Genomic DNA, 15,473 nt, shown 5'->3' on the forward strand with positions numbered 1-15,473 from the left:
TCAGCAAGAAGAAGCCACAAAATTACTCTTCTAGTTCATGCACTTTCACTTGCATGCATTTCTTTTGTGCATGCCCACACTGCATTTGTATTTGCAAGTCACTTAATATCATTCAACTGCACTGAACTATGCTTCTATTCACCTTGCACACACTTCTATCCAACTTCACCTCCAAACCCTCCTGCAGCTGCAGCACAGCGTACAACACCAGCCAGAACAAACCTGATTTGTAGGAAAAGATGACTTACAAATAAAGTTCATTCAAGTAATCAAGTAACTAAACTTCAATGATATTCCCATGACTGCCACACAATATCGCATCAAGGAGTCTTCTACCACTGCTTCACTAGTTGTAGTGCAATATACCTTATTCTTACATTAAAAAAAGCAGCACAACTACGGCCCCTGCAGACCTGTACACAAGTTATGGAGAATTTATCATATTAGCAGTTCACATCTGACTTGTTTCAGATTCAATGACAGCTTCATATGATTACATACGCTCTCCAGCTATGCGACTGAGGGATTTACAGAATGCTTATATGACCATAATAGCAGCATATTCCTCATGAAACATTAGAAGACATGAACAATTATATTTGTTACAGTTCTCCCTATCTCTTAGCTTTCTATATGTTACTGACTAGCAAAGCTTTGCAGTGAGCTTCATTAACTGTCTTGCAATTTTTTTTTCTTGAATATACTTTTCTGCAAATGGGAGGAACAGAAAGTATATACCATTTCACTGAAAAATATTTCCCCAAACACAGCTGGCCTCATTTAACAGTGGCTATCCTATATCGTTTGTGAAAGCAAAGCTGGAACATTCATGCAACTTTTCAGGGAAGAAGTAAACTATTTCATGTATCTTCTGCAGGAAGTTCATGAGCAACTTATTTAATCAAGGAGAATTTTATAGAACCTCTCTACAGTCAACAGTCTAAGATAGTCTCTCTTATCTCTTCTAGCCAGTATTTGCGCACACCCTGTTCATCCCCATAGTCCTTCAAATTTCGATGTCCACATGTAAACACTGTCTATCTTTGGAAGAAGCAGATCAAAGACTATCCTTTACAGCTTCCACGCTTCCTGTATTTACCACCTCTGACAAACTGCAAGCACTTACCACACTTAAAAAACAAATCAGCTACAGTTTGGGGGAAATAAAGAATAAGATTCTATCAGAATTCAAAATGTTTTAGAATAATTTATTAAATTGAATAATTCTGAATGTGGAGATCAGACTACTCCTCCAAAGCTTCTGTGTGAGCCTGCGTTATGCTAAGTATGGAGAGATTTCACTGCTGCTGTGTTTGTTCAGCAAAGAACATCCTGGCAAGTAAAAAACGCAAGCACACAATGAAAGATTCGTGAAAACAAGACTGGAAGCAGCCAGTTCAGTTTCATACTGCGAATTTTTTGGCAGACATTCAACTCCTTCTGCTGTTTTTCTCGCAAGCACATCTATCTGTGTGATGTCACCAGATTCAGGGAGGAAGGGAGCCAGAACAAATTGGACTGACAGTGTCTTACAGCCTGCCAGCCTCCCAGCACATGTTGTTACTATACAAAGGATGTCTGGAAACCAAACGTGCTCTACAGATTCACAGACTGTACCCCCTCCTAAAGGTGACTATGGAGAAGTGCCTATTGAAAAAGGGGGGGGAATATAATTTTAAAACTTTGCTTTACATCTGCATTGTAGTCAGAAAAAGTGAGGTGGGGAACTCCCCAAAACTCACAACCAGCCCCGTAGCCCACACTGTCACAGCGGTCACCATCAGTAACCTGAATGCGCTTTACTGCCTGCAGACGTTTTAACACCGTCAGGGGCTCACTAGATACCAGGACTGTCTTTGCCCCACCATCACGTATCTGCTTGCAACAGTCATTGTGTTTGGAATCGAGTAGGTGTAAAATTAAAGCTAGTGTAAAAGAAACACATATGCTCACACCAACTTTTTTTTTTTTTTTTTTGCTTTGCTTTTAGGACATCCTGAACATGAGCCCTCCAGAGAGAGAACTTACACAACTAGTACGTACAGAACCATCCTCGCTACACAACATTTGTTTTTAGCTAGGAAGTGATCATCCAGGAGCACCGATTGATGGCTTCTGAGAATTCACTCTACGTAAGGTTTTATTCTGTGTCTGTTTTTAAACAAGTGACAAAGCATTACTCCTCACTTCAAATAGCCCATGGTGTTACAAAGGTCTGCCTCAAACGCTGAAGCTACTGGAAAGAGTAGATGAACCAGAAAAGCCAGAGGGGAAGTACAACCTACACCACATGAAGAAAATGATTTAAAACATGAAGAAACATGTTTCAGTGAGCAGGGCATCACAAAGCCTGGATTCTGCGCCTTTTGGATCAGTGGCTGGGGAATAAAATTGTTTCAGCTCCATGCTTCAATAAAATCAGAACTAATGAATTTTATATTACCAAAGTAATTTTACAAGTAATTTTTTGTTGCTGTTATATATAGGAAAACCAGCATAATTTGGGAAACACTATTCAGTAAAATCAACTTGTGGCAGCAATGGGCTCAGCTTTTTCAAGCTGGTGAGCAACTCGGCCACCTTCTTCTGAGTTACCAAATCACAATTCTTTAACAATTTCTCCAGACAGTATGGTGAAGAAAAAAATATGAAGAGTAAAACCAGAAATTCCATAAAATACTCTTTGTGCTCAAGAAAACGACGCTACGTATATTTCACTAGATGCATGAACAACTATTACAATAACACATGTATGCATGTCGCCTGTATCGATGGATATTTTGTCTCTGATTCACTTAGTTGAGTCTCACTTGCAAGAAAGAAGCATGTACACATGGCAGAATGATGGCTTAAAACACAAGGCTACACTAGAACAAATGTAAGGGAAAAAAGATAAAAAAGTATACGGAAGAAGTGACAAGCATGAAATACATACCTCTTCCAAAGAGAAACATAAAAGGGTCATTTAAAAAGAAAAATCAAAGGACATTCAAAATAAGCGCTGCTGTTTGAGGAAGGACTATTACAACAGAGAGAACACCTGAAATGCTACAAGAGTAAAGTGAAGTGTGAAGGTTAACAGCTTAGGTATTAGTGCATTACATATGAGCTGAATTCTATGCCGTGGTTATGACATCTGGAAACCTTCGAAAAAAAGCCATGTGGATTCTACTGGGGGCTGACATTCAAACTGAAGAAACCGCCTTACTCTTAAGCATGCACATGATAAGAACTTTACAGAATGTCAACTGGAAATATTTAGACAGTCAATCGTTAAATAACCTTCCCAGAGCTAACACGTCCTCTAATCAGAGGATTAGAACAATTCAAGATCTGTACGTCACAATCAGAATCACATGCCAAGACTTCCTGCCTGCAAACTGGGCGGGGGGGAAGGGAGGCTCAAATTTCTTTATTTGCAGTATCAAGAAACTCCCTTCGTTTGACACTGATTCAGGAACCTGGCAGTTCAAGTCAGCGAAGCTTTCTTTACCCAAAGCTATATCCTGTAAGCTCTCTCCTATACTTTGTCCCAGCTTCCTAATTTTCAAGAAAACAAAGGACTCTGTCTTATGAGCAACTAATGATTATAACTCAGTTTTAGATGAAAGAATATTTCTAAGTAGTCATAGACTTCCACAGCTGCAAAAGCAGAACACACCGCTCCAATCGACAGCAAACTAAAATCTTAACTCCTCTCACTAGGAACAGTTTGCATTCCATGATACTTTGGTTTTCACAAAAAATAAGGAACTTCAGTATTGACTTTGATTTCTAGAAATAACTAATTACTTTGGAGAAGAGGTTTTTGTAAACACCTAAGTAATTTCTGTGCATACAGGTAATTATGCCATCTTTAGATACAGTACACCACTTTACTTCAACATTAGCTGCTTCCCTAAAAGAAGGGAAAATACTTCAGGTCGAAAACAAACATGAATGAACAAAAATATTTAACACAATGCAGGGGCCCACGTAAACATGATAACAGAGAAGGCACAAACAGAACTATGAATGAGAACTTAGTGCGCATTAAGAATATCTGATAGAAGGCTGCTATATATAGTTTACTTAGGATAGCCACACAAGTGCAACTATGGGACCAAATCCTACTCATTTTTTGAAGCTCTACCACCCTGAACATGAGATTGGAGAAAAAAAGAAAATAAACACTCTGCATATTATTCTTCACTATGGAAATCCGCTGCTCAATACAACACTCTTGATAGTAAGATACAAGTCTCATGTTCTTGACCCGCAGTCCTCACTCTGTTACTCTCCTTCCCTGCACCCCGAGCAGTCTGCACAAGCACAGATCACTCCCACATGAGCAGCCTTAAACAACACGGGCGGCAAAAACCCAAACAGCCAAAGAGAAAACCTTCTCCAAAGAGCTCTGCTGCTGAGAGACTGCCCGTACAAAGGTACCCTGAATTTGCAAAGCCAGGTGAAGTCTGTACTGAAGTAAGGCACTCAGTCACTGTATTTTCATGAATGTGTCTTAAAAAAAAAGAAAAAAAAAAAGGTAGCAGCATAAAGCAAGTCCATCTACTTTTTCCTGAGATCACTCTAAAAATTTGGCCTGCATCTTAATGATTAGCAGCTTCTGAAGCTTAGTCATTTTAACACTGAGCAGCAGAATTACTTTCTTTCCTTCCACACACACCTTCAAGGAATTCACTACGAGTCCAGACAAGTTCAGAGATGCAGCACTCCACTAAAAACACCTCCCTACTAAATATTCCACATTGAGTCTCAAAGACTGAGGAGAAACTTAACGCCTGGAAGAGGCCATATATTGTTGAAGAATTTTAAATTAATTCAAACCTACACCCCCAGAAGCCGTATCCATCACCAGTCTTCTGGACTTCTAAGATTAGATGGGACAGTTTAATAGAAATGCAGAGAAATCCATAGAAATAGTGATTTTTCTTTATAAATCAGAACACCTTTAGTTTTGACACAATTTCCATTTTACATATGGATAAGCAGAGACAGAATGGTGACTCAACTTGCTGATAAACATTTAAAAGCAACGAATCCACAAAAGGAAGAGCTCCATCCTCATATTTTTAATAACACTTGTGCAGGTATTTAGCTGTGTACAAAGATCCATACTTCGTTCTATTCAATTTTCAGAAATACAGTGAACTGACAGAGGTATTGATAATGAAAAGTTTTAGGAATTCATAGGTCTTCACAGCAACATGCTTGGGAGATTCAGTATTTTCAACCCAGAATTCGTCACTCATGCATGGGTCCACAGACTGACTGACTAAGTGGCCTTCAAAAGTAACTCAAAACAAGCAAATATGTTATCAATGGGATTCTGTTTGCTATGCAAGCTCATGCTTTTTTGACACCCTTCTCCCTCCTTTCTTTTCAATCTCACTACAAGTCCAGATTTACCACAACAGCAGTAACAATGGAAGGACTGCCAGATCCTTGGACAACGAAACAAGCAACGAGCTACAATTTCTCACCCAACGCATGAAGCAGTACTAGCAGCTGTCCCAAGGAGAGGTGTTCACATAGTCAGAAAACATTGGTGAGGACAGAAAAATTAAGTCAGATTTACACAACAAATAAAGAGAAAACCTAAATAGGTGGGAGGCAGACTAACGTGGCTTAGCAAAACTCATTAGTATAAATTTAGTTTGAAAACCTGTAACAAGGCAAGTAGGAATAAAATATATCTACCCACTTACTCCACAGAGCACAAGAGGTTAAAGGACTCAGCAGTCTGTCACACACAGGATTTATTTACCAGATTTTCTATTGATTGCATATTTTTACTTATTTTAAGAACACGGAAGCTATCTTTCAACTAAAATAACATTACTTTATTTAATATTTATACCTTTTTAACTGTTTTTCCCACCACCACTATGACTTAAGGTAAAATTGCTGGGCAACTAGGGGAAGGGCAGGGACAGAATTATCTGCCCTCATTCTCTCCGCTCTCTCTTCCCTTGCCACATAACACAGCTAGCACTGGAACAGGCTGTTGTTTACCTAGCAATGTTCTCCACCATCCACCCTCCTCCCTGTCTGACTATACTTTAAACCTCTGTAGTAAATAAGGTTCCTTTATTAACAAACTTCAGAGATTTGTCATTCCATATCCGCCAACAATCTCCAGGACAGAAAAGACTAAAAACAGGGACCCAACATATGGGACTAGTCTCCTCCTTTTTAACCAGCTATCCTATACTCAGTTTCTGCTGAAACTGTGTCAGAGAATGCCGTTGAAAACACTTCCTCCACAGCACTCCCCTATTGACGCAGGTACTCATCACATCTGACGTCTTCCCACAGTCACAAACTTTGCCTTCAAGTTACCATCACTCCAAATACTGCCAGCGCTCCTCTTGGTCCCATTCCACACCATTTCACTCTAAATGCACCATCTCACAGCATCCATTCATAGTTGTCCATGGCAGTAACATCTCTGACATGCTTACATTTGCTCTATTACTAAGAGCTACTTCACCTGTTCATTGAGTGAATCAAGTTTGGAGTAATTTTTTAGCACTTGAGTTTCCAGAGTTCCACCCAGTGCAGATAGAGGCCATCTGCTATCAACCATGATTTTTTTTTTTTTTGACAGAACTACAGCCTTCTCTTCCACAGAAGCAGCTGGAAGAGGGTGAATCCTAATCCTCCTCCAGCTGGAGTCAAAGCTTGAGGAGCACCCTTAGAGAGCAAGGGCGAGCTCTCAAAACGTAATTACAATGCTCTGGTTGCAGATCATTTATGTACTCCACCCGAAACAAACCAATCCACAAATAACTTCCTTACCAGTAATGGGACAGTCCTTTGCTTTAAGACATGGAATTAACAGTTATTAACCTAAAACAGGCACAATATAGCAATAGCTACTGTACGCTTAAAGGCCTTCAAAACATCTACGATGCCTCCAAAGCATATGAACTTTCTAAAGAGATACAAGAAGTTTGGCTCCATGTGATAAACACGAGTGCACACACTGGGATCTAGAACTACTGTTTGCGAGAGGGAAGGCCTGAAGGGTGCTGCGTGTACAACAACCCACAGTAAAAGTGACTGATAAGTACTAACAGATATAAATAGCAACACAAAACTAGGAAACAGACGTGCTGTAAGGAACACATGGGAGACAGCAGCAGGGGGGATTCCTCCTATTTTTCAGCCATAGAAGTTTCCCTCATTTTTTTTCAAGAAGCACTTTCAGAATATTTTTTTTATACTCTCAGCTGTACTGCAGACAATATTAAGATATTTACCTAAAGGTTACTACAGCCATATCTAGTTTTAACTGACATAAAAGACAGTTTCAAGGAGAGTGCAAATGGAGATCAATTAATACCATCTGTGTTTTCCTTTTAATTGTGGAAGAAACAGTTCTGCTATTGTCCTGAGATCAAATTTCAAATGCTCTGGAAACATCCAACATGTACATCAATTATTTCAATGTCTTCTTCAGTTAGCTGATGTGTTAACATTTTTTTTTTTAAGAATAAGAATTTTACAAAAATTCTTACAGCCTTTTAACCTGTGTTTTGTAACAAGTGTCAACAAAACAAAAGCAGAGCCAGATGTATTTATCTAGAGTTGCCAGCCTTAAGACCTCCATCTTACTATAGCTTAGTTCCTCCCAACAATGAACCAGGAAACAGCACTAATTATTACTGTATTGTAATTATTACTGTATTAATAAAGTATAAAAGTCCAGGCAAACTATGTTACAAGTACTATATTCTGATCTCCCACATCTTCATTGGTTTTTGACTAAAGCTAGTATTCAAGCTGTGGCTGGGTTCCTCCTTCTCATTTGACCATCATACTACACAATTTTAAAATCATGCTAAATAATTCCAAAGGATGATATCCCTGTAGTAAGTACTGCCGTAACACACAATCACAGTTTTTTGTAATCTCAAAACCATGGATGCATTTGTTTTGTAATGCCTAAAAGATGATTAAAATTTTCAGCACACAGATAATACACAATGATCTTTACTTGTCACATAGATAGTATTGCCTTATGCTCTCCATCTCATGAGTGTTGTCCTATTTCACCCTAAATGCCAACTTTCTAAAGCAGTTATGCTTTTCAGTTATGCTTCTGTATAGCGCCAACACAGTATGACTTGCACTACTAGGTGTCATAGCCCTACAAATAAAGGCTGTGGTACCACTGAGAACTGTTCAGGAAGACAAGCCAGGGCTTTCCAGACCAACGTAGTTTTGGTGAGCTCTTCTGTTTCAACAAAACGAGGGGTGAGGGGGGAGCGCAAAGTTACCTATTTCAAAATTTCTGATCAAAACAGACTCTTACAGTATTGAAATCTGCAATCTTTTCCCCCAGCACTCTAAAGATGCAGCACACAACTGCATAAGAAATTTCTCACAATTAAATATATAATATGTGTTTGATAGCCATACATAAGGATCAGATATGGATTACTTTTCAGGCTTCAAATGCATAAACAGGGTATGTCAAACTAAGTGCCTATGAGAGAGAAATCAGCCTTTCTTGTCTGACAAATGCAACCCACCTTTTGTGACAAGAAGTAAGCAAAGAAATAAAGCTATTAGTGGTACAGATAAAACAAAGGTACAGCGAGCTGCACGGCCAACTCAACAGCATGCAACCAAAGCCTCTGACAGTGTGCCAGTTCACAACAGAGAGGATTAAAGAGGCTACTGCCCTGTGCTGCCCTCTCTGTCTCTTCATCAGGGATTCTCTCCCTCCAGCAGCAGCTGCATTTCACAACACAGAACATTAACTTAAACCAAGAATTTCATTTAATAGTAATAAATGGGGCTACAAACTGCAGGAGTTGAGGAACACCATACCACATGCTTTATCTTTGCAATGACTGTGGTAACCTCTGGCAGAGATGCAAGGTGTCAGTACGAATAAAATTAACTTTCTGAATCATCTCTACAGCACCTGTCCCAATCATGAACAAAAAAAAACCCACAACAAAACAAACCACCCCAAAACCCAAAACTAAAAACCCAATCAAGTGATGGTGAAATATCCCAGAAAATCTCATCAAGACAATCTCTAAGTTTTTTCTGCATACTTGTGTTGAGCCTTTCTGTTCCCAAAGACATGTCAATAGCCACTAGATGTTAAAATAGTATCATTATTTATTCTGTTTAGCTTTTACAAAGATGACAAAAAAGTTTGCCCCGGCTACCTAAAGATACACAGCATTCATTTAAAGATAAGTTATGGTTTCCAAAGCAACACCAAAGAATTTTTCTCCACCTCAGAAAAAACATTCTTTAAAATAATAATTAGTAGGAAGTTTCAAAAGACAAAATTGTTCCTCTGAACCAATACCAGCACACAGCAATTTTTCCTCAAGAAAAAAAAAAAATTAAAAAAGTAAAAATCCTGTTTCAGTCTGCAAGCATACTAATTACACATGAAACAGAAGTGACAGTTATACTTTAAAGAAATCTTTCATGCATATTTAATCAGTGCTTTACTGCAGAAATTCCACTGTAACAGTGGGATTACTTATTGTAGAGAGTAGCTTGCACAGTATTGCTCATTGCCTACAGATGTCACTGATGGATGGTGGACTTAGCGCGGAAAGTTCTTTGCTCCATGCTTATCACCTCGTTGGCTGACCTAATGCGGGAGGCCCGACATCTACACTTCCTCACTTCCAGCTACGTTGAAGGGATAGTGCTTGCCTGATACTTACCCAAGAGGCAGCAACTCAAACATCTTCTCTTTCATTATAATTTCAGTATGAATTCCCTTTACTTTTAGGTATTGTAACAATTTGCCACCACCCCCACCTTCTTTCTTTCACAGGGGTAGGTATGGTGAATCTTACCAGTCTGTCACCTATCACAGAAACAACACCAAAGTCAAGTCCAGAATTTAGTCCAAAGCGTGGTAAGAAATACAAAAATAACTCTTAACTGCAATCCCCATTTTAGCTTCTTAGCTACAGGAAACTGGAAAGAAATAAAAGGCCGCTTGCCTAAAGCCTACACATGAGCAAAGGCACACATAGTGCTTAAAACTGAAATTAAAGACAACTCTTTTGTCAACCATTGTCACTAACAGATAAGCAAATTTCAGCACTGAGCTCTACCCATCAGCAGGTTTTTTTTTCCTGTTTGCTTGTTGTCATCCAAGTAGTGGTTTTAGGCCAGGGATTTCAAAACCATAATGTCAGCAGCATGTCATTACTACCTGGTAAACCATGATAACTTGCCAGGGTTTTTTGCCCTTGAATGCTAGAATATAGCATTCACAGAACACTGAGATAAAAAATAAGATCTGAAAAAAAGCAAACAATACTTACTAAACAAAGCTGCTGTAGTGCTGCTTCATGTTTGTTTTGTTTGAAAAAAATTAAGCCTCAACTTTCACAGACCTCCTGCAAGGTACTCTGTTTTATAATACAGGAAAATATCCAGAATTGAATGTCCACTTCTAGGCATCTAAACAAAGTGACGCTACTATTAAACAGACAGGTAAGCACTTGCAGCTGAGTGGAAGCTACATTTCAACAAATGAAAGGAAGAAATATTGCATCTTTAAGATTCATAAATTTGGATTACAGAATACATGGAGAGCTCTTAAATGGATGTTAAAGACCAAACAGCGCAAGGACAAAAGACTAACAACAGCAAACAAGAGACAGGTCATTAGGATTTCTCAGGTTTGGGAGGCTGAGCTTTTGTTCATGTTGTTGCCAAGGCTCTTCTGTACTGAATAATCCCATCAAAGAAAGAAAGAAAAAAACAAACAAACAAACAAAAAAACCCAAATCCCTCACCACTCTCAAGCAAGTAAGTTAACAAAATTACTACAGCATAGTAAGCCTTTTCTACCTGCATAACTACTTGAGATTTATCACAAAACAGTAGAGTGAAAGGAGATTATCACATAGTGTCTTCACTAAAAAAAAAATAAAAAAAATAAAAAAACCCACCCAAACAAAAAAACTCAACACACCAACCAAAAAGCAAACTGTCTAAAAATCTTGCAGAGTAGAAATTGATCTTTCAGCTTCCACTGACTTGCCATTAATGCTGGCAGAATCACAGAATGCTTAGAGCTAGAAGGGACCTTAAAGCTCATCCAGTCCCCCCCCTGCCCTGGGCAGGGACACCCCCCCCAGCCCAGGTTGCTCTGAGCCCCGTCCAACCTGGCCTTGAACACCTCCAGGGATGGGGCAGCCACAGCTTCTCGGGGCAACCTGCCCCAGGGGATCACAGCCTTCAGGAAAGAATTTCTTCGTAGTATCTAACCTAAATCTCTCCTCTTTCACTTAAAACCGTTCCCCCTCATCCTATGGCTCCACTCCCTGATCAAGAGTCCCTCCCCAGCTTTCCTGGAGCCCCTTTGGGTACTGGAAGTCCGCTAATCTACATAGAATCTACATAAGTGTTTTAATATCATACCTTCAAAACAATTTAAGAAACTAGTATGACGTTCAGCATGGGTTATGCAACAGAGACATAGTACATGAAGAGCAGAAATCTAGGGTGTTAGTTTAAAACAACAACAAAAAAAATCAGAATTTAATGAAGAAATCACTTGCAAAATTTCTGCTATAGCTACCACGCATTCTGATGTGACTAACAATCCTTTTAGTATTGAAGCTGCTCAGACTTGAACAGGTGGAAAGGAATTAGGGAGCATATCTAACCGCCCAAAACACTCATACATATATGTGTGCATGTGTTTATATTTATGTACACACAAGAACTTGATACACATATTTTCCAGGGGACAAAAAACAAACCCGAGACCAAATTCAGTATTTATAGTAGCCCATACTATCATCCACCACTCTGATATATCTCATTTTAAGAAAACCCCAGGGAACGCTTCATCTGAAAGAATATCAAGCTGGTCCTGTTTTTTGGCACATTACAAGACAACCAAGTAAGCTGCAAAACATACTGTGTTAATAATAATATGCATAGCTAATATTTTCCACTGTTACTACCACTCTCAATCCAGCTGCCTCATGTGCCAGGCTTGTTTACATCCGGTTTTCATACCATTTTATAGCTATACTCATTTCTTTACAGATGGAGTTAGAGAAGTACATAGGAAACATTTGTAGACAGAACACTTGAAAAAAGGACAGAGGAAGCTACTGGAATTTTCAGCATAGTAATACTTCCTACGCTCCACCAGCCCGCAACACTCTGACTAGTTAAGTACTGCGTCCACAGTAGAGCTCCCACAGTTAAATCAGAACTTCAGAGAAACTTTAGTAGTGATAAATCGGCACAGACTTTTTTTTCTTTTTTTTTTTTTTTTGGAAGATGACTCCTACAGCAGTTTTAAATCTCCGAACCCTAAGAGGTCATAAAGCAGCCCTCTCAGAGTCAAGCTGACTTGAAAACACAGGAACAGCACACACTCAAAGAACTCATCCCTGAAGAGCATATTTACAACAACAAAAAATTTCCAACACTACTGAAAAATGTACCTATTATGTATAGAAAAAACAATTTCCACATTCTAGAAGTCCTGGAGACTAGTAGTGCAAAGATATGAATTACTGGCAAATTGGTCTTCAATAAAAAAGACAGACTTCCATTTTACTTTGCTTCCACAGTAGCACAAGGACAGGAAAGATACTGACTGGCTATGAATTTCACTCCAACAACTTCATCTTAAGGTTGGAGTGGAGGGTCAAAGACCTTAGGCATGCAGAAGGATAGAAGAAAGGAGGGGAAAAAAAGTATAAAAATATGAGAAAACAATAGAAAAATACTTCAGTTTGTACAATGAACTATATTTAAGAAGGGTGGGGGGAAGCACACAAGAGAGAACAGAAGTCCGTGACTGTTCATTCCAGCATTTCCATGCTCTCTACATCCTGATCTCACTCTTCTTTTTAACTGCTATATCCCATATACCTTTTCTTCCTATTTCACAACAAAGCTGTTTTGGGACACAAAGCAATTTCTTCGCTGTGAACAAAGAAAGCTTCTACGACAGCATTAGGTGGCAATTGCTAATCAGCATTTCACTGTGTTATCTGTATTCAAATAAGAAGCCGAACTGGCAGTCAAATAAAAATGTGAAAATAAGAGATGATCTCAAGTTTGCTTTGCAAATCCACCTCACCTTAAAGTGAGGAGGCTTACTTGCTATGTTTTGCTAACATAACTAAAGCCTGTTAACATACATTCAATTCCACTGTACAGAAGCGTTAAGAGGTAAATTCCCCACAGTATTTCATTTGCAGTTTTCAGGTCCAAAGTACAAATTACGATCTATTACACTTCCTCTGATCATGCTTCAGAATTTGGACACAGCAGGATCCTAAATGCACATTAGTCATTTCCAACTTACAAGATGCCAGTTAAACAAATCATTGACCTCAAATTGCAACTCTGTATTGACAAACTTCATCAATCACAAGAAAATGCTCATGCGAACTGGATCTTACCTTATCCTTTTCATGGGGAAGGAGACACACTGGTGGGAGACAGGAAAGAGACTCAAAACTCTCCTTCCCATCAGCATTAGTGGTTGCTTTAGTGTTGAGTTGGTACAGAGGTCCATCTTTAAGAAGCCTACCATGGCCAACAGCACGTTTGACAGCTAATCGTAATTGCTGGTGAAAAATGGAGGCAGCGCTACCTCCAAATAATGCAGACACATCTTTCTGACCTTTTAGAAAGCGCTCGATGTTCTTCAAGGATGAGCCACCAGACTCAGCCAAGCCCTCAATTGCCCGTTTGATAAGTTTATTCCAGTCTACATTTGGTTTACCATCCAACTTGCCATGGTTCCGAGGCTTCGGAAGTGCTATTCTCCCAGGATTATCAGGATCCTTGTAGGAGTTGAGACCCTTGTTGGAGACTTTTAAAATAGTTCCATCTTTAACACTCAATTCTAACTGTTCCAGAACAGTTTTGCGGTCCAAACCGTGCGAAGACGACACTGCATTGCATATCCTCTCCTCTGAAGGACGCTGTTTTTGCTTCTTTACTTTTTTGATTGCCTCCAAAATCCACTCTGTATACAGCGGGTTGGCGAGTTTTACCATGGTGAAGAATTCTGTATATCCATAGAGTCGTTATCCTTTATCCCGATGCTGAACAAGTTTCACACAATGAGAAAACAGATTCTCGAATGACGGGAACCAGCTAACCATAGCATACACGTTTTCTGTTCTGAATCACTCCTCCTTTCTCAAACATTATTTGTTTTCACGCTGAAAAGAGGAAAGCAAAACAATTAGAAATTTCTTCATTCTTTGCAATAAATACCATAACAGCTTCAGAGAAAGTTTTTCCACAAAAGTATAAAGATTTCAGCATATCTCACCTCAACTTCTGGTCTGTGCGCTCAGAATCAGAAGAACTGTAACATTAGGCCTGGAAGAAAACGAGAGAGACATTTCCAAATAACAGTTAGAAAAAAAAAATAAAAGAAAAAAAAATAGCAGCCAACATTAATTCAGTAAACACGTAGCAGAGTTTTAATCCACTATTACAATTCTGAAACACTGAATTAATACTTAAGGTTTTATCTTCACTACTAACAAAGCATGCTTTAACACTGAAATAACTCCATATAACCTAGAGAAAAGAGCGTGCACTCTTTATTTCAATCCATAAGTCAGTACAAATTCTATACCAACTTTTATATCATTGCTGAGCACAACCTAAATTAATAGGGGTAGTGGGGGGGGGGGGGGCGAGGGGGAGGAAGACCCACAATAAAGATGCTAAAAAGGCAGCAACTCTTCATTTTTGCTCATGGAAGATACTGCCTGAAACTTCAATAGAAAGCAGTAGGAATAGCCAAGAGTCTTGAGCAAACAGCAAAAAATCTTCAGAGCCCTTCCAGGAGCGTAATCATAGGTCTGTTTTCCTCCTGCTAAGAAAAGCTATGACAGTTGCTCCATCAAGAAAAAAAGTGAAGAAGCGCAGCTGGAGATCGTAATTAAATGTTTCACTTTCAGAGACCATAGAAAAGAAGAATACAATATTATAATCTGCAGTATAGATGAGGCACACTGAAAACACTTGAGGACAAAGTAACAGGTGACCGTACACAAGGAAGAAGGAATGCTTATGACACTACTAATTAAATATGCAGATGGAAGGGTATGAGGCTCTACTTCACAGCCTTTAGTTATCTTTCACAAAGACTTTTTCTAAGTGTGATAACAGTATGTTGTGCTCAAGTTCTACTGCAGAAGTACACTAACTGACAAGGGTTTATAAACTGTTTATTACAAGTAATAACGATTTTCTGCAAGGGAAGTTTTAGTCACAAGCTAGTCGTCAACACGGTTCTCCCATTCTGCTTTCTAGTAAGTACCGAAGACTTTATCAACACACAGAACGCATTTGCATACAGACATCAGACAGCGGCACAGATCCACACAGCCCGTACGGGAGAGCCAGAACCACCGTTCGGACCGGAACGGGTGCAACGCTTCCTCGGAGATCTTCAGCCCGCCAACAACAGC

At 39.2% G+C, this 15,473-nt stretch overlaps 1 protein-coding gene across 1 annotated transcript in view; it reads right to left on the reverse strand.

The window, feature by feature from the left end:
- KAT6A (K(lysine) acetyltransferase 6A) overlaps positions 1-14,367 on the reverse strand; it is a 47,440-nt gene extending 33,073 nt beyond the window's left edge. Inside the window, exons 1-2 of the mRNA XM_009883562.1 lie at positions 14,321-14,367; positions 13,437-14,207 (exon numbers count right to left, since the gene is read on the reverse strand). Of these exons, the coding sequence (XP_009881864.1) occupies positions 13,437-14,039 (603 nt within the window). The 5' untranslated portion in view covers positions 14,040-14,207; positions 14,321-14,367. The remainder of the gene's footprint in view (positions 1-13,436; positions 14,208-14,320) is intronic.
- Positions 14,368-15,473: the final 1,106 nt, after the last annotated feature.

Source organism: Charadrius vociferus, unplaced genomic scaffold (assembly GCF_000708025.1).
Source record: "Charadrius vociferus isolate BGI_N301 unplaced genomic scaffold, ASM70802v2 scaffold354, whole genome shotgun sequence".
NCBI lineage: Eukaryota > Metazoa > Chordata > Aves > Charadriiformes > Charadriidae > Charadrius > Charadrius vociferus.